Source organism: Enhydra lutris, unplaced genomic scaffold, assembly GCF_002288905.1.
Source record: "Enhydra lutris kenyoni isolate GAN:26980312 unplaced genomic scaffold, ASM228890v2 scaffoldscaffold26, whole genome shotgun sequence".
NCBI classification, from domain to species: Eukaryota; Metazoa; Chordata; class Mammalia; order Carnivora; family Mustelidae; genus Enhydra; species Enhydra lutris.
In genome coordinates, this window is record NW_019154110.1 from 25,781,634 (window position 1) to 25,800,823 (window position 19,190).

At 40.4% G+C, this 19,190-nt stretch overlaps 2 protein-coding genes across 2 annotated transcripts; both read right to left on the reverse strand.

Annotated features, from left to right (window-relative positions):
- Positions 1-1,118: 1,118 nt before the first annotated feature.
- On the reverse strand, positions 1,119-6,936 carry LOC111151494 (keratin 26). Its single transcript, XM_022509508.1, has 8 exons — positions 6,465-6,936; positions 5,502-5,584; positions 4,948-5,104; positions 4,429-4,590; positions 4,218-4,343; positions 3,637-3,854; positions 2,115-2,182; positions 1,119-1,526 (listed from the first exon to the last, which is right to left on the reverse strand). The coding sequence occupies exons 1-8, from the start codon at positions 6,891-6,893 to the stop codon at positions 1,375-1,377; spliced, it is 1,395 nt and encodes a 464-aa protein (XP_022365216.1). The 5' UTR covers positions 6,894-6,936; the 3' UTR covers positions 1,119-1,374.
- Positions 6,937-13,673: 6,737 nt separating this feature from the next.
- Positions 13,674-18,356, reverse strand: LOC111151424 (keratin, type I cytoskeletal 27). Its single transcript, XM_022509416.1, has 8 exons — positions 17,899-18,356; positions 17,347-17,429; positions 16,820-16,976; positions 16,414-16,575; positions 16,196-16,321; positions 14,581-14,798; positions 14,112-14,161; positions 13,674-13,996 (listed from the first exon to the last, which is right to left on the reverse strand). Exons 1-8 carry the CDS (start codon positions 18,310-18,312, stop codon positions 13,854-13,856), a joined length of 1,353 nt encoding a protein of 450 aa, XP_022365124.1. The 5' UTR covers positions 18,313-18,356; the 3' UTR covers positions 13,674-13,853.
- Between the last annotated feature and the right edge of the window lie 834 nt (positions 18,357-19,190).

Sequence of the window (19,190 nt, forward strand, 5' to 3'; positions counted from 1 at the left end):
ATTTTCCATAGATTAGCTTCTGGACACACTTCATACCTTATATCTCTTCTATTATCTACATATTTATTTCTGGTGCTGTGTGTTATAAGATTTGTTCATATCACAACTTGCAGCCCTGTACCTTTATGGTATGATACTGATGGGCACAGTGGACAGTGAGAATATTCCTTGAAGCTTCCCATGGAAATGCTGAGAACCTCATTAAATATCCCACTACTTTCATCTCAAATCCTCTTGACTTAGGGTGACTTTATATCCATAGCCTACAATAGGTCAGTTTATGTCTGCCAATATGCCTGGTTAATAGCATCCTTTACTCTGCCTCAAATGTTATATTTCGATAATAAATTGTATGGTCACCCCATATTAGATGTGATAGATCACCCCCAGACACGAGGGAAAGAGTGATGGAGGAGAAATTGGAGTGGAAAGAGAAAGCAGACTTAACCAGTGGTGCCAAAATTATCTTAGTTTTGCAAAAATGGATATGCAAAAAAAAAAAAAAAATGCAAGGGCCCTTCCTGTTCTAATGAGGGACCTGAAGCTTATGCATCGTTAGTGTCATGGTAAATTTACCTGTCAATCACCCTGCCCCTCAGCTTTATCCCTTAGCCTGGTTCATCACCAGACTTGGTTCTTCTAAGTCCTGACTCTCTCCTGGATTCTATGGGGTTGGTCAGTTCCTTGAACATGTATTGCTATTGTTGTTGTTGTTGAGGATTCTTCCACCTTTCTGAACCAACAGGCTTTCCCCACTGTGGTAGGGGTAGAGAGAAGAATGTACTGCAAAATGAAAAAATAGCTATGCAGATTCAGATTCAACAAACTCACATTAACTGATCACCCATGCAGGCTCACCATTATAAGAGTGAATAAATCCTAGGGATCAATGGGGATACTCTTTCCATCCACAGAAACCCAAACCCAAGGAGATCTAGTCATTTACGTGGTTGACTGGGGACAGATTTGGGACCAGAGATGAGGTCTGGTACTCCTTCCAACTTATCATGAATTGAAGTAAATGTAACTGTGTGAGGCACTTTATTTTAGGAGCTATCCTTAGTACTGTCACATTGGGATCAACTGTAGAAGCTCAAAAGCACCAGATTCATCAGAAATAATTTGCAACAGAAAATTTTTAATGAATGACCAAAAAGTCCCTGAAATAGAAACAAAACAGACAGAGCAAGATTTTTCCTACTCCTGAAAAGGATTACATGGAAAGAACATGAGAAAGAGAAGAGAGGAAAACAAATTCTTGCCCTTGCATTTTTAAGAGCGGACATGAATGATTTCCTTGGGTTATTTGGCCAATGGGATTTTGCAAAGGCAGTCTTCTTCTTCTTCTTTTTAAAATAATAACTTCTTTTCTCACTATGGTGCTTTAGAAGGTATTCGTTGCTCCATTGTAATGTTGCTTATTTTCGAGGATTTTTCTTCAACTGAATGGACCCTCAGTGAAAGGACATTACCAAGTTGATCTAGTTCCTCAACCACTGTTTTGACAAGAATTTCTTCTTTTGAGTCTAAAATAAAATAAATGCAAATTTAGTGCTCATTCTTAACAGGCTGGAAAGTACTGTTACGTACTTTACGGTAGGCTTCTAAGAAATAATGTTTGCAATAACCTGAGATACAAAACTTGTGTTTGAAGACTATGCTTAGCAAGGCCCAGGTCTATCTTATACTTACCATTGTTTTTAGAACAATGGGTATTTGAAGGTGTAAATAAAACATAGATTAAGACAACCTAAGTACCAGGCAGTATTGGCCTGGAGCAGGCAGTTTTGTCCTCTTTTAAATGCCAACTTGCCCTATTTTTGTGGCTTAAAATATAGTAGCTCCTTCACCAAAGCATTGGAATTGGGAGAATAATGAGTTTTAGGTAAGAAAAATGTTTGGGGATTGAGTCCCCACTTCAGAAATTTCACAATTTGACCACGTCTATTCTACAGGAGTATAAAATACATTAAGAAGTTGCCATCATGGCCCCTGATTCCTTCATTCACTAGAATTAACCTTAGAACAATTTGATTTAGTTTACAAATAAGTGACTTATTTAATAAATTGCTCAAGTTGAAAAGATTTATGCCAAGCCATAAAACCATCTGTACCTTGGACTTGATTTTCAGAATGTATGGGCCCACGTCCTTTGGATCTGGGACACACGGGCTTGCCTTTTCTGTGAAAAGAAGAGTAAATTGTTGCATTGTTTTCCCTTTCATGAGGAAGCTCAGAATAACTATGAGCTGGGAATAAAAATTCTGGAGTTCTAGTTTCCGCAAGATGAAATTCCTGTTATGCTTAAGAGATATATAAGTAAGCCTTTCGTGACCTCAGTGTGGTGAAGGGAGAGATTAAGTGAGTATTTAGGATCAGAAATTCCCTTGTGACCAGCTATCATCTCTTTTGTCTTGTTATCTGGGGACTCCAGTTTCTGACCTTGTAGTCAATCACCTGGCCAATGAACAAGTTCAGGGTGCCACAGTGCAGAATGTGCTGAGCTAGGTGCTATAGAAAATATAGAATGATGACACAAGCAGTTTATGCCATTGAAAATAAAGTATATGCATGTTAGAATTTAGCTGGAACGCAAGGGGCACCTGCGTGGCTCAGTGGATTAAAGCCTCTGCCTTCAGGTCAGGTCATGATCCCAGCGTCCTGGGATCAAGCCCTGAACCGGGCTCTCTGCTCAGCAGGGAGCCTGCTTCCCCCTTCCTCTCTCTCTGCCTGCCTCTCTGCCTGCTTGTGATCTCTGTCTGTCAAATAAATAAATACAATCTTAAAAAAAAAAGAATTTAGCTGGAACACAGCATGAAAGGTACAGTGAAAGAAGGGACTAATGAGGGCTGTAATGAGCGCTTTGTTCAAAGGAGGGAACATCACAGTTGAGTTCCTATGAGAATAGGTTGTAGAGGGCTGACAGTAGCCTTGGAAGATGCATGAGATGGTGCGGACTCGGGGTGTGACCATCGGCAGGCATTTAGTAACCGCCACTGATTACCGAGTACCTTCTGTGTACAAGGCACTCTCATGAGCACTTCACCTCCATAGTGACACATGATGGTCCCAGGTAAACAGTGTGGTTTTGGTGTTCTCACAATCTTACCAACCAGAAAAACGGGATTTAAAGAGGTTAAACCATGTGTTCGAAATCACACAGTGGTGTGATCTGCGCTCAGGGCTACAATTCCAGGGCTGTTGCTCTTGGCTAACAGGCCATGGTGACTTCCCCAAGGAAACCACCATTGTTCATCTTTCAGATGAAAATGTCATCACCCACCCAATGCAGGGTGCATGCGTGGTCACTAGTGAAGTGCCAGCAAAACAGAGTGTGTTGTTATAGGACATGTGCTTCAACATTAAATCACAGAAAGTGATTTCTCCCCCTGGTGTACAGGAATTGTTTAACATTTGGTATTTAAATGTCCTCTATGTTATTATAGATACACACACTTCACATACTTGGACATTTGATTTGGCTGCCTGTTTTCATTTCACATGGATACAATAATAAATTCCCAAGACCACAGGTGAATATGATCCTGAGAGTAGGAAATTCTAGCATAGGATATTGGTACATGTGGCTACAGAGAAAACCTAATTGATGGGAGATGATTTTTTTTAAATATTTACCTTTCTTCCCCATCTATTAATTTGCAGTACGTTTCTATTTCTTTCTCTAAAAATATTTTGATATCTAAAAGCTGTTCATACTCCAGCTTCTGGCCTTCTGTTTCCGTGCGGATCTGTTGGAGTTCTTCCTCCATTGCCCCAATCTGGTCCTGGATTTGCTGGAGCTGGAGGCAGTAATTGCCTTCCGTCTCGGCCAGAGAGCATTCATAGGAATGTTTCTGAAGGGAGAATAAAGCAAGGCTTGCGTGAGTAACAGATAAAACAGCATGTTCACGTTCGAAACATGTTCAAGGTGGAAGGAAGCATTTGCACAAGGTCTAAATCTTTTCGGTTGAAAATCCGTGTAAGCCAGGTTTCTTTAAAAACAAAACCAAACCACCATTTTTGTCTCCATTGAGAAACGTTTGATTTTTAAGTATTGGGATTGGCGAGTCAGAAGGAGCGTCTACGGACGGCGTTCTTCTTATTTACCACATTTTATACTTTCAGTTCTATGTAATTCGTTGTATTACATGGATTAGATGTGCATTTACTTATACACACATACACACGCATTCCAATCAGTGGTGACTCCTACGAACCATGGCCACGATGGACTGAAGTTCTATTTCCAAGGTCTGCAGACTGCGTTTCAGCTCCGTCAGCTCGTTTCTGGCTGTCGTGGCCGCTCCTGCGTCATCAGAAATCTGCTGCTGCAGCGACGCACTCTGCCGTGTAATCATCAGAAGGTTTAGCGACTGGCTCGGTGGTCTACTGACCAAGCCCTTGGTGTGGGATCTGCTGTAGACATACCTTCTCGTTAAACCAAGCCTCCACGTCCCTGCGGTTCTGCTCGGCCAAGTCCTCGTACTCGGACCGCATGTTGTTCAACAGGACAGTTAGGTCCACGCCGGGAGCTGCGTTCACCTCCACGTTCACATCCCCCCCTGCCGCGCACTGCAGGACTTTCATTTCCTAGAAAAGAGATCAGTATGAACCCTCAAGGCTGAGGTTGTTGTTGTTGTTTTTGTTTTTGTTTAAAGATTTTATTTATTTATTTCTCAGAGAGAGAGAGAGAGAATGAGAGAGCGCGCACAAGCAGGCAGAGGCGGAGAGAAGGAGGCTCCCTGCCGAGCAAGGAGCCCCAAGTGGGACTCGTTCCCAGGATTCTGGGATCATGACCTGAGCCGAAGGCAGCAGCTTAACTGACGGAGCCACCCAGGCATCCCAAGGCTGAGTTTTGACTGATCTTCCCACTCTGCTCTGAAGTGGACAGTGGGCCTGAGGAACGAAATCAGGTACTATCCGAAGCTACGCTGCGGGGTCCCTTACCTCCTCGTGATTTTTTTTGAGGTATGCCAGTTCCTCACTGAGTGTTTCAAACTGTATCTCCAGGTCGGCTGTACAAAGGGTCAGCTCGTCCATGACCCTGTGAAGACCACTGATGTCGGCCTCTACGCTCTGGTGGAGAGCAAGTTCATTTTCATACCTGAAAGGTTAATAAAATGCTTGAGACTTGTGACTGTGGGCAGGTGCAAAGCATAACTTCCTCTGACATCTGGTAAGAAAAGATGGGATATCTGTCCAGCCTTCTAAAGCTTAATGCTTTGGCAAAGAGAGGACCCCCTTTGGAATACCTACTGATTTAGGACGATTATTTTGGAGGAGTTGTTCCTTCAGAACTTTCATCATCCAATGTGCTTTATAGTTGAATCAAAATGTAGTTTAAAATTTATGATAGCTCTTTTTATAAGGGCACATTTAATTTCTTCAGTGATTTAGTCTGACTTCATAAAAACATGTTGCTTTTTACAGCAAAAGGACTGTTTTTCACTCCAACCATAGCATTTACCTTTATTATAGTTAATTACGTTATTTTCACCTACTTCAGCCTGAAGTCATCAGCGGTCAATCTGGCATTGTCATTTTGTAGAGCAACGCTGGAGCTACAGGTGGCCGCAGAAATAATCTAAATAGGGTAGATTGTGCAAAACATTTAGGTGCTGAAAGTCAAGGGAGAGTCCAGATTTCAGTGTGATTCTTTTTTTTTTCTTTTAAGATTTTGTTAATTTATTTGACAGAGAGAGAGAGATCACAAGTAGGCAGAGAGGCAGGCGGTGGGGTGGGGAGCAGGCTCCCTGCTGAGCAGAGAGCCTGATGCGGGACTCGATCCCAGGACCCTGAGATCATGACCTGAGCCAAAGGCAAAGCTTAACCCACTGAGCCACCCAGGCATGCCTTCAGTGTGATTCTTATCTTCTCAACCCATCAAGTATCTACTTTAGTATCACTTTTTCTACATGAAAAGAATCTGGACTTTTTTTTTCCCCTTCAGACAGCAAACGTCCAGAGCTTGAGTCAAAGTGTAAGCTTTTACAATCACAGATACTTTTATTATGCTTGATCAAAATACATGAGCTAGGGGCCCCTGGGTGGCTCAGTGTGTTAAAGCCTCTACCTTCGACTCAGGCCATGATCCCAGGGTCATGGGATCGAGCCCCGCATCAGACTCTCTGCTCTACGGGGAGCCTGCTTCTCCCTCTCTCTCTGCCTGCCTCTCTGCCTACTTGTGATCTCTGTCTGCCAACTAAATAAATAAAATCTTTAAAATATATATATGAGCTAAATACATGATCAGCAAGCCAATTGTATCTGTTTTGAAACTATTTGCCTTTAATGCCCCAATTGTTTTTTGGTGGGTTGGCCAGACACTGCTTTAAGCCCTGGAAATGGAGACTGAGCAAATTCTACATCATGTCAAAATTTTAAGCACGTTTTATATTTCGTCTTTTTTAGGTTACGTACACCCAAAATTCTATAGTAAAAGTAGGCAAATCCATATTTCTTACCTGCCTTTTAAGGTCCTCAATGACCGAGAAATATCTCGTGTAGTCATGGTCTAGTCCCCGGCAAGAACCGGGCCCGTATTTCTCATACCAGACCTTGATTTTCTGCTCCAGGTCCACGTTGGCCTCTTCCAGAGCTCGCACCTGGTCTAGGTAGCATGCCAGGCGGTCATTGAGGTTCTGCATGGTCACCTTCTCGTTCCCAGAAAGCAGGCCATGTTCATTTCCAAGAAAACCAGCACAGACACCCCCACCACCATTACAGAAACCTCCTCCAGAAGAAATGCTCCCAAGAGTACAAGAAAAGCTGCTTCCTGCTCCAGAGCCACGGTACACATTTCCAGCCCCGAAGCCTGGACCTCCACCAGACAGCCGCCCCGGGCCAGCTCGTGAGCAGACTCGCCTGGATGCACTAGAAAGTTGAAAAGACATGATGACAGTACCCCAGAGCCAGCCTTTCTCAGTGAGGAGCGAAGCAAAAGCACACCGTCCATAGAGGTGATCTCCGTTGGCCTTTTATAGGACTCAGTAGGTCATTTCAGTCTTGACTTTCGATCTGTAATAAAATATTACTCGCTCCCTAATTGTTGTTTTTCACAATTGGGTGATTTTTAATAGTGTCCAGTCCGTAGGTGGATAGGTGCCCCAAAGGTATCTTGGTCTATGAAAAGGTGCCTGGTCGAGTAATAGTAAATCATAGTTTCAAAGGTCAAAATTAAATATGAGTAAACATACATCTTTTTTTGACTTCTGGAAGAAAGTCTAGTCCCCCTCACCCAAAAAACAATAAAGAATTAATAATTTACATGAGAAATGTCCACTGCTTTTGTCCTGCAAATGTTTATGGAGTATTTCTATTATGCATGCCTAACTGGGCATTTCCTTTCTTATTAATATCAGATACACTCAAAATACAGTGATCTGTTGGGGTGCCTGGGTGGCTCAGATGGTTAAACGTCTGCCTTCAGCTCAGGTCATGATCTCCAGGTCTTGGGATCGAGCTCCACATCAGGCTCCCAGCTCAAGGGGGGAGCCTGCTTCTCCTTCTCCCTCTGCTTCTCCCCATACTGTGCTCTCTCAGTCTCTCTCTCTCTCTCAAGTGAATAAATAAAATCTTTAAAAAAAAATACAGTGATCTATTGATAGTGGGAATTTTTAAATTGATTTCTTAAGTTGAAAATGGAAAGTAACAGAAGTCCTGCGATATTCTGCTTATCAGTTTAACTAAAATTAATGAATATGTGTCAGGGACAGAAAATTATTTCTATTGAGATTTCTTGATTTAGTCCAGGAGCAAAATATCCTTTCAACAAACTTCCGAGTCTCCACACTGTTCATTTCTTTACCTCAAAAATATTGTTCTTTTTTTTTTTTAGTTTAAATTTATGTATTTATGGCATTAGGAATTATTTTGAGAACTGAACTTACTATTGATAATTAAGGAGTAAGATATATAAAGGAGACATGTATTTTCATTCCTACCTAGAAAACCAATAATTACAGTACTCAAGATGCTAGATTAGTTGTTAACAGGTAACCAGCCTCTTCATTTTCTTTCCTTGATGCCCATGGGAAGTTATCCCATTTGGTTGTGCTTCATTTCCCTGCTGGGCAAATGAAAATAATAACACTGAATGCTGAACAGTTTCAATAATTAATGACTATAAAGCAGTCTGAAGGGTACAAACATTTTGTAAATGTTAATTATTTAAATTATTATAATAGAGTGAACATGTCAGACAGGGTCAGGTTTCTATGACTTGTAATGGTACAAATTGATTGGTTACTGATTATGGGTTTAGATTGTGTCGAAATGGTAATTTTTTCTGAATGATTCGAAACGGTAATTTTTTCTAAGTGAGATTTTTCAATGCTGTGTGTATCCCATACTTTGGAAAACACCCAACGTTACTGCTCCTAAAAGATAGGTAATATTTGGTGGGCCAGAACGCCAGGATTTTTTTTTTTTTACTGAAATATCTTAAGATAATTAATATAAAACTGTAATTCAGGTTTAGAATAATGTGTGATAAGAGAAGTAGCTTGTATTCAGAGGCTCACTATTGATTTTGTTGTGACCTGGTCATAATTTTAATCTTTTGTCCAAACTTCCCATGAATGAAACAAGAAAAACAGAGTATGGGGTCAGTGTAATAGTTTATAAGTCTTGAGTCTCTTGGATAAAAGGTATTATGAGGCTGCAAAGTATTATTAACATAATCTATTTATCTCCAGATATTTTATAAATACTAATTAACTTGTAATCTTTTGGGGAACAGGTTAAGCATATATTATTAGAAACATTTTGGGGATGAGTTGGCTGTGAGGCTAAGGGACAAAACAGATCACAAAGCATTTTTATATCCAAGGAGGACTGGAATGAGTGGTGCTTAGCTCCTTCCGAAAACACTGTCATCTGTTTACTCATCAAGGCAGATCTCTTGACTTTTCTTACTCATAGATTTCCTCTATGCTAATACTTGCCACAGAAGTTTAGGTATACGTTAGTTCTTTCCAGAAGTGGGAGATAGACAATGAATTCTGTCCATACATTTCTTCCTTGAGAGTGGCTATTTTCTTCATAGTAAGAAACACATATTTAGCCACACATCATTATCCTTTCTTGAAACTCTATTAGGTATTAGAACATTCATTATACAATGTGCATATTCTAGGTCCTCAGAAATAATTGAGGTAAACTGTGAGTTATGTGGTATAAATGTTTGCTCACCTCAGGATAAAGACATTCATCATATTATCTTATTCTAACAGTAATAGGCTAATTTCCCCCCGATAAATTTTGTGTTTAGTTTCAAACATGCTTCAATACCTTCTTAAAAATTTTTTAATTTAAATTCAATTTAGTTGGGGTGCCTGGGTGGCTCAATGGGTTAAAACCTCTGCTTTCGGCTCAGGTCATAATCCCAGGGTCCTGGGATCCAGCCCCACATCAGGCTCTCCCTGCTCAGCAGGGAGCCTGCTTCCTCCTTTCTCTCTCTGACTGCCTCTCTGCCTACTTGTGATCTCTGTCTGTCAAATAAATAAATAAAATCTTTAGAAAAAATATATTCAGTTTAGTCAACCTATACTGTATTATTAGTTTCAGGGGTAGAATTTAGCAATTCATCAGTGGCATATAACACTCAGTGGTCATTACATCAAATGTCCACTTTAATCCCCATCACACAGTTACCCCATGCCCTCAATCACTTCCCCTCCAGCAACCTTTAGTTTGTTTCCTAGAGTTAAGAATCTCTTATGGTTTGTCTCCCTCTCTGTTTTAGTCATATTTGATTTTCCTTTCCCTTCCCTTTGTTCATCTGTTTCTTAAATTCCACATATAAGTGAAATTTATGGTATTTGTCTTCCTCTGACCAACTTATTTTGCTTAGTAGTTCCATTCATGTCATGTAAGTGGCAAAATTTCATTCTTTTTGATGCTTGAGTAATATTCCATTGTATATAAATACCACATCTTTTTTATTGTCTGTCGAAGAACATCTGGGTTCTTTCCATATTTTGGCTATTGTGGACTTTGCTGCTATAAACATTATGATACATGTGCCTTGAATCACTGATTTTGTATCCTTTGGCTTTGTATCTGGCTTCTTTTACTTAATATAGTGACTTCAAAGTTTCATCCATGTAGTAGCATGTGTCAGAATTTCCTTCCTTTTAAAGGATGAATAATATTCCATTGTATGCCTACACCACATTTTGCGTATTCATTCATTGTTGATGATCACTTGGGTTGTGTCTACATTTTAGTTGTGAATGATGCTGCTCTGAACATGGGTGTACAAATACCTTTTCAAGATCCTGCTTTCAATTCTTTTGGGTATATACCAGGAAGTGGAATTGCTGGAACATGGTAATTCTATTTTCAATTTTTTTAGGAGCTGCCATACTGTTTTTCATAGTGGCCATGCCAGTTTGTGTTCCTACCAATAGCGCACGAGGGTTCTAATTTCTTCATGTTTTTATGTCTTCCATGCTGTTTTATTTACTGTAGCTTTATAATGTATTTTGAAATCAGAAAGTGTGATTTATGCTTTCTCAAAATTGCTTTAGCTATTAAGGCCTTTTTTGTATCTATATGAATTTTAGGATTTTTTTTCTATTTATGATAAAAATGTCATTGGTATTTTGACAGGGATTGCATTAAATCTGTAGCTTGCTTTGGTAGTGTGGCCTTTTAAACATTATTAAACCTCTGATTCGTGAACATGGGATGTCTTTTGATTTATTTGTATCTGCTTTAATTTCTTTCATTACTATTTTGTAATTTTCAGTGTACAAGTCTGTCATGTCCTTAGTTAAGTTTATTCCTAAGTATTTTATTCTTTTTCATGCTATTATAAATGGGATTGTTTTCTTAATTTTCTTTTTGGATAACTTATTGTAAGTGTATAAAAATGTAACTGATTTTTATGTTGATCTTGTATCCTGCAACTTTGCTGAATTTATTTATTAGTTCTAACAGTTTTTGAGTGAAGTTTTTAGGGTTTTCTGTATATAAGAGCATGTTATCTGCAAACAGAGACAATTTTACTTCTTCTCTTCCAATTTGGGTGCCTTTTATTCCTTTTTCTTGCCTAAGTGCTCTGGCTAGGAATTCCAGTATTGAATAAAAGTGGTGAGTGGGGGGCACCTGGGTGGCTCAGTGGTTTAAAGCCTCTGCCTTCAGCTCAGGTCATGATCTCAGGGTCCTGGGATCGAGCCCCGCATTGGGCTCTCTGCTCAGCAGGGAGCCTGCTTCCTCCTCTCTCTCTCTCTCTCTGCCTGCCTCTCTGCCTACTTGTGATTTCTGTCTGTCAAATGAATAAATAAAATCTTTAAAAAAAAAAAGAAAAAAAAGTGGTGAGTGGACGTCCCTGTCTTATTCCTGGTATAGAGGAAAAGCTGTCAGTTTTTCACCACTGAGTATGATATTAACTGTGGTATTGTCATAAATGGCCTTTTATGTTGAGTTACATTCCTTCTATACCTAATTTTTTTTTTCTTGTAAAGATTTTATTTTTTTATTAGAGAGATGGAGAGAGAGCACAAGTACGCAGAGCAGCAGGCAGAGGGAGAGGGAGAAGCAGGCTTTCCTCTGACTAGGGAGCCCAATGTGGGGCTCGATCCCAGGACCCGGGGATCATGACCTGAGCCGAAGGCAGCCACTTAACCAAATGAGCCACCCAGGTGCCCCCTTCTAACCTAATTTGCTGGGCATCTTTATCCTGAAAAGGTATCGAATTTTGTCAAATGCTTTTTCTGTATCTATTGAGATGACCATATGATTTTTACCCTTCTGTCTGTTACTGTGGTATATCACATTTATTGATTTGTATGTGTTGAACCATTCTTGCATCCCAGGGATAAATCACATTTGGTCATGGTATATGATTCTTTTAAGGTATTGTTGAGTTTGTTTTGCTCCAGTTTTGTTGAAGAATTTTCCATCATATTCATCAGGGATATTGACCTGTAATTGACCTGTCTTGTAGCATCTTTGTCTGGCTTTGGTAGAAGAGTAATGCTGGCCTTATAAAATGAGTTTGGAAGTGTTTCTTCTCTTATTTTTTGGAAGAGCGTGAGAAGGATTGGCATTAATTCTTCTGTAAGTAGTACAATTCACCAGTGAAACCACCTGGTCCTGGGCTTTGCTTTGCTGAAAGTGTTTTTGATTACTGATGCAATCTCCTCACTCATCTTTGATCTGTTTAGATTTTCTGTTTTTCATGATTTAGCCTGGCAGATTGCATGTTTCTTGGAATTTATCTCTTGTAGATTATCCAATTTGTTGGCATATAAATGTTTCAGTATTCTCTTATAATCCTTTCTATTTCTGACATCACTTTTTATTTTATTTTATTTATTTATTTGACAGAGATCACAAGTAGGCAGAGAGACAGGCAGAGAGAGAGGAAAGGAAGCAGGCTCCTGGCCAAGCAGAGAGCCCGATGCGGGGCTCGATCCCAGGGCCCTGGGACCATGACCTGAGCCAAAGGCAGAGGCTCTAACCCACTGAGCCACCCAGGCGCCCCATCTGACATCACTTTTAATGTCTCCTTTTTCACATATAATTTTTATTTGAGTTCCTTCTCTCTCCCTCTGGTTGGTCTAGCTAAAGATTTGTCAATTTTATCTTTTCAAAAAACCCAACTCTCAGTTTTGTTGATCTTATCTATTTCTTTTTTTTTTTAGATTTTATTTATTTATTTGACAGAGAGATCGCAAGCAGGCAGAGAGGCAGGCAGAGAGAGAGGAGGAAGCAGGCTCCCCTAGAGAGCAGAGAGCCCGATGCGGGGCTCGATCCCAGGACTCTGAGATCACGACCTGAGCCGAAGGCAGCGGCTTAACCCACTGAGCCACCCAGGCGCCCCTGATTTAATCTATTTCTTTTCTAGTCTTTATTTCATTTATTTCTCTTCTAATCTTTATTCTTGCCTTCTGCTGACTTTTGGCTTAATTTCCCCCCTTTCTAGTTCCTTGATATGTAAAGTTAGATTATTTGTGAGCTTTCTTCTTTCTTAATATATGATTATCACTATGTAGTTCCCTCTTAGTACTGTCTTGCTTCATCCCATAAGTTTTGTTATATTTTCTTTTTCATTTGTCTCAAGATTTTTAAAAAATTTTTCCTTTGGTTTCTTCTTTGACCCATTCATTGTTCAGGAGTGTGTTAGTTAATTTCTATATATTTTTGAATTTTCCAGTTTTCCTCCTGTTACTTACTGGTTTCTAGTTTCATACTTTTGAGGCCAGAAAAGATACTTGTGATTTCAGTCTTCTTTAGTTTGTTAAGATGTGTTTTGTGGCCTAACATTGTAGAATTCCCCCCTTGCCCTATCTAGTTCCCCATCTTTCTCTCTTCCCTTCTACCTTCAAATATCACCATTTATATTTTTTTAATTTTTAAGATGTTTTTGATTCTTAAATTTCTTATTTCCATGTCTATGAGCATGTTGCATTCAGGGGTTAGATTTTACAGACTGTCTTATTCTCACCGCAGCACTCAGCAAGTGTGCTTGACCAGTGTTTATAGAAGGCAGGAGGAAGATTGAAAATTTTACAGAGAAGTGAAAAAGACTCCAACCAGTTTACCTGTTAAACTTACTCCTAACTTGTGAAGGCCACTGAATTAAACAAAAGAAGCTAAAAATCAGATTCAGTTCTCCTTGTGGATATGTTTAAAATGCCACGATTGACCAGAACCAGTAAAGATGACTTGCAACAGGAAGAACTTTTATTGACATGCCACCATAGAGAAAGCCAAAGAAATGTTACCATTTGACAAATAGCTTGTCTTAATTCATCGGAAGAAAAGCAAAAAACTAAGGGAGATTTTATTCAGGAACCTAGCTTCAGTTTCGTATTTTAATTTAGGGGCTCTTCTTCTGGAGTTCAGGAAGGCACCCTCTGTTCACTCTTCACGTTGTTGGCTTTGGTGGATTTCTCTTCCACAGTGTGAACTCTGGAGGAGAGAACTTTGCCACGAGGATCGATTTCTTCAACAATTGTTTTCACCATGGTGGTTTTAGAGGACTCTAAAATGACACATGAATTGCCAGAATTTATCAGATCGACCAAGAGGAGATAACTAACTTATCATTTGAAAGTTACACAAATGCATTTTCAATGCTAAACACAACTTTTGTTTACCTTTTATCTGATTCCCTGGTCCTCCGTAGCCTTTTGATTTAACACAAGAGCTGTAAAAATATAGAGATCTTGCATTAATTATTTCACTCTATTTTTTTAAAGGTTTATTTATTTATTGACAGACAGAGATCACAAGCAGGCAGAGAGGCAGGCAGAGAGAGAGGAAGAAACAGGTTCCCCACTGAGCAGGGAGCCTGATGTGGGGCTCGATCCCAGGACCCTAAGATCATGACCTGAGCCGAAGGCAGAGACTTTAACCCACTGAGCCACCCAGGTACCCCTATTTCACTCTATTTTGCCAGGGAAACTGGAAAACAAAGATTTAAGATAGGAGATCTCTGGATTCTGAAAGAACACTAGAAGGGGTTTGGTTATACATGATGTGGGTCATATATACTTTGTACTTGATTTCAAAAATCTTTAATAACCTTAAAGTATAAAGTGTTTTCTCAGTAGAAGCTGTATTTACCTATCCTCTCCATCAATCAGGCGGCAGTAGGTCTCAATTTCCTTTTCCAGGTGGACCTTGATGTCGAGGAGCTGCTCGTACTCCAGCTTCTGGCCCTCCGTCTCGGTTCTGACCTGGTGCAGCTGCTCCTCCAGGGCCCCGATCTGAGCCTGGATCTGGGCAAGCTGCGCACAGTAGTTGCCTTCGGTCTCGGTCAGGGAGCACTCCAGGGAGTGTTTCTATGGATCAGTAAGACATAGTTTAGTAGAAAATATCACAGTGCTGTTTTAGAATAAGGCAGAGCACTTAAAAGATATTTAAAAGAGATATCTTACAAATTTTTTATCTACAAATTTTTACCATATTTACCCCAAAGGGTCCCCCTTGTTCAATATTAATTGTTGCCTTTATTAGGTGTCATGCTGTTTTTCTGTTTGAGAATGACACAGTTGGTGGTGGATGTCACTCATATGTCCAGGAGTGTTAGCAAAGATAAACTTGTTTCTTCATAGGGCACAGTCTAAAGGTCTCTCTGCCCCACCTCTGCTTCTAGAGTCTGGTACAATTTGCCACATTTCCCAGGAATAAAAGTCCCCCTACAATTTGCTACTTTGTTTCTAATCATGTGATTAGTAATTAATAATTAACATTAATAATTAACTATTAATAATTAACAGCCCCATGGTGAACTGGATAAACACTGCTGAAATAGAATGACCCAAAGAAAAGAAAGACCTTTCTAAGCTTAAAATTGTTTGTAAATCCAAAGTGTTTATAAAGGGTTTCTCCTCAAGAGGGATGCTTGCTGTACTTTTAGATGGAATGAAGATGTAAGTGTCTTCCTCTTTCAACTGCAAGAATTTTTATGCCAAGTCCTAATTTTATATACATTCATACCCTCTTTTGTGGATAAACTCTGAAGGTTTGTTTACTAGCCATAGTGGGAAAAAAAAGTATAGACGTGGGAGTTAGGAAGTTTGGAGAGAAGCTCAGGTTCCTTTGAATTCAACTGTAGGACTCTGGGAAAACTGCTTAACTTCTTTGAATCTCAGATGGTTCTTTTGGAAATAATGACAGGAATTACAAAGTCTGCCCTGCCTAAGCCCTAGGGTTATTATGGACTCAAGTGGGAGAAAGTGCTGGGCAAACCCTTAATGAAAAGGTTACTATTATTATCAAGGGCGTTTAGCTTTATAGGCAACATGAATGCCTCTACTTTGCTTCTTGTTTATGCCATTTAAAAAGGAACTTGTAAGTGTTCTTAATTAAGTGACCCAAAGGAATGCCAGATGAAGATAGGAGGGATGCCAACGCATTTTTGCACTCCACCGGGATTTTTTTTTTTTTTTTTTTAATCTTTGGACTTGGGAGAGAAGATTCAGGGTAAAAACTATTTTCTTTTTCGAGTACCTCAAAGTAATTGTCCTTGCTCATTTCCAATGTTTCCTAATTATGAGCACCTAGGTCTACTTTTCAGGCCAAGAGGATTCTGCTGCTCAAAATGCAAACGCGGATTATGTCAAGCCCGCGAATTAACAGAGAAAAACGAAAATAAGTAATATCACGTGGAAAAGACGCTCTTTACATTTCTTCCCCACTTCTGAAATCAATCTTTTTTTTGGTACTGTTTACTGACCATTGCCAAGAGGGACTGGAGTTCGATCTCCAGGGTTTGAAGAGTACGTTTCATCTCGGTTAGCTCATTCCGAGCAGAGGTGGTGGCACCAGCGTCGTCGGAGATCTGCTGCTGCAGGGAGGCGCTCTGAAAGTTTGGGGAGGTAGGGGGTGGTTAGGGTGCTGCTGGCCTTGCATCAGCGCCCAGGGCCACACAAGCGCGCGCTGGCGGGGTTCTACCTTCTCGTTGAACCAGGCCTCCGCGTCCCTGCGGTTCTGCTCGGCCAGGGCTTCGTACTCCGCCCGCATGTTGTTCAGCAGGACCGTGAGGTCCACCCCGGGCGCCGCGTTCATCTCCACGTTCACGTTCCCTCCGGCCGCGCACTGCAGCGCCTTCATTTCCTGAAAAATTTGACCAGTTTGGAGCTGAATATTTTCAAAGGAACCAGACCGACAGGATGCATAAGTGAGAAACTTCGTTTCTTTGGAGGCGGGTGGATAGAAACATTTCAATCAGCCACACAGAGAAAGTGACGAGTTCCTTCTGGAATACTGATGTCGGACATTGTTGTACTGGTCATCTGAAATTCATTTTTAAATTTTGGGAGTAAGGCGGATCGTGGAATCGGGGAAGACAGAGACCTACCTCCTCATGATTCTTCTTGAGGTAAGCCAGCTCCTCGCTCAGGGTTTCCAGCTGGATCTCTAGGTCGGTTCTGCACAGAGTCAGCTCGTCCAGGACCCTGCGCAAACCGCTGACATCCGCATCAACGCTCTGGTGAAGGGCCTGTTCATTTTCAAACCTTAGAAGATATTTGACAGTTGTTATCACCTTAGTCCCATCACTTCTTAGGTCATCATAAAATGCCAACCATGATTCAAGGTCAAACTGTTAAAATATACTTAAAACTTCAGTTAGACTGCCCATAATGCAGTAAGCATTTCTTTGAAGTAAGAGAATGGGAACACTCAAAATTCTCTTTCATAGGATCTCGATATTCATTTGTATCGATTCTTAAATTTCCCAAGTAAAACAGATCATTCAGCTGGTCATTCTTATGTGCATTTAGTTCAAAACAAACAAGGTTAAACTATTGAGGTGACCCCCAATAGCTTAGCTTTAAGGCGGAAATGTTGAGAGAACTTCTTTGGTTTCTCTTCAGCTCTACTTACTTTAGCCTGAAGTCATCAGCTGTTAGTCTTGCATTATCATTTTGCAGGATAACATTGGCATTGCTGGTAGTTGCAGAAATGATCTGGTAGATGGAAAGTTAGTTAGAAGTTAGGAAATGTCACATTTCCTTGAAAGAAGGTCACCTATGAAATTATAGGAATCTTCTGGCATTCTGTCTCCAATAATAAGATGATTCTTTTGCAAATGGGAAACTAAATATGGCCTCTTTCACCCTTCATCACCCCCTCTACCATAAAGAAACACTTTCTATGGAAAAAGTTATAGATAATATAGCAAGAGATGGTGGGCGGTTTTTGATAGTTTCATATTACGAAAAGCATAAATATGCATACCTCATAGCAGGTATAGGTGAGCCGTGTTCAAAGATTACAATTTGAATGGAAATTATTTTTAATATTCATAATGAGTTATGGAAAATCAGAAGCTGAGAGCAAAGCCCTGCTGTGTGTGAGAGAGCTCACACATTCGTGTGTGCTTGTGTGGCTAAATATTCTTAGCGTTATTAACCCTCACAACATTGTGCTTCTTACCTGGTTCCTAAGGTCATCAATTATTGGGAAGTATCTGCTGTAATCATGATCAAGACCACGGCAAGAACCAGGCCCGAATTTCTCGTACCAGCCCTTGATCTTCTGCTCCAGGTCAGCGTTGGCCTCCTCTAGTGCTCGCACATTTTCCAGGTAGGAGGCCAAGCGGTCGTTCAGGTTCTGCATGGTCACCTTCTCGTTGCCCGACAGGAGGCCGTGTTCATTCCCGGTGAAGGCAGCGCAAGAAGCACTTCCTCCACCCAGCCCCCCGCCATAGCCTCCTGCAGATGAGCTGCCCCCAAAAGCGCAAGAGAAGCCACTTCCAATGCCCGGCACACCACATGCATTTCCAGCCCCAAAACCCGCTCCCCCGCTGGAGCCAAGCCGTCTGGATGCAGAAGAAAAGCGCATAGACATGATGTCCAGACCCGCAGAGCTTGTTCCTGGAGTGAAGCTCTGATGGCAAATGTCCAGTTCGAACAGTTGAGTTTGTCTTTATATACACATTATCAGGGTGTTTCTCGATGAACCTAGCTACCCATAGCAAACTGGTGTTTGCCAGCTCATCATGAATTATTCATAATTGGGTGATTTTTTTTTTTTTAATGAATGCCTTTACCCTACTGTGTCCATTTCCGTAGGTGGATAGTTACCTTGGGGTTATTTGTTATCTCCAAAATGGGACAGGGAGGAGAATTATCAAGATTATTATAGTGATGCATTTCAAATTTAGTATGAGCAATCCTTCCTGTCTTCCAGGTTTCAAGACTACAGAATTCCTATAAGAATAAAAAAGCATCTAGACAGATTTCTCTTTCCTTGCTCAAACCGATGACATTACATTTTCTTTAGCAAGTGAGCCATCACAGTCATGGGTTTCAGTGGATAATATGGTCTTTCTTTGAAAATAATTTCAAGACCAAGTCTCATGGTACCAGAGGAAGGAGGCCAGGTCTTAAATGAGAAATGAGGATTTAAATGGACTCTTCTTTGGAGACAGAAAGTCTTCCTTGATCCTTATCCCTCCAGAATTACCATTTCATCTTTACTGGTTTTCTGTCTAAGGTATAAAGGTATTAGCTAATTTCTCTGGGTCCAGCTTTCTTATCTGTAAAACGAATGGACCAGACTATGGCCTGTATGTTCCCTTTCTATTTCTAGATTTCTTGTATTTTTATATTTCTTTCCTTTCATTATTTCTAGAAAGACTTTCTGCATTTACTTCCTCCATACTTCCCCTCCTATTCACTCCTGAATTTTGGTCCCCTACTTTACTGAAAATAACCTCAGATTGC

Excerpts from the sequence above, each read along its gene's own strand:
- LOC111151424 (XM_022509416.1), bottom strand. The coding sequence starts at position 18,312 with ATGTCTATGCGCTTTTCTTCTGCATCCAGACGGCTTGGCTCCAGCGGG. Across the intron at positions 14,799-16,195 it reads TCCAGTCCCTCTTGGCAATG|AAACACTCCCTGGAGTGCTC; the intron begins GTCAGTAAACAG and ends ACTGATCCATAG. Across the intron at positions 13,997-14,111 it reads ACCAGGGAATCAGATAAAAG|AGTCCTCTAAAACCACCATG; the intron begins GTAAACAAAAGT and ends GTGTCATTTTAG.
- LOC111151494 (XM_022509508.1), bottom strand. The coding sequence starts at position 6,893 with ATGTCTTTTCAACTTTCTAGTGCATCCAGGCGAGTCTGCTCACGAGCT. Across the intron at positions 5,585-6,464 it reads TTGAGGACCTTAAAAGGCAG|ATTATTTCTGCGGCCACCTG; the intron begins GTAAGAAATATG and ends TACCCTATTTAG. Across the intron at positions 4,591-4,947 it reads TCAAAAAAAATCACGAGGAG|GAAATGAAAGTCCTGCAGTG; the intron begins GTAAGGGACCCC and ends TCTCTTTTCTAG.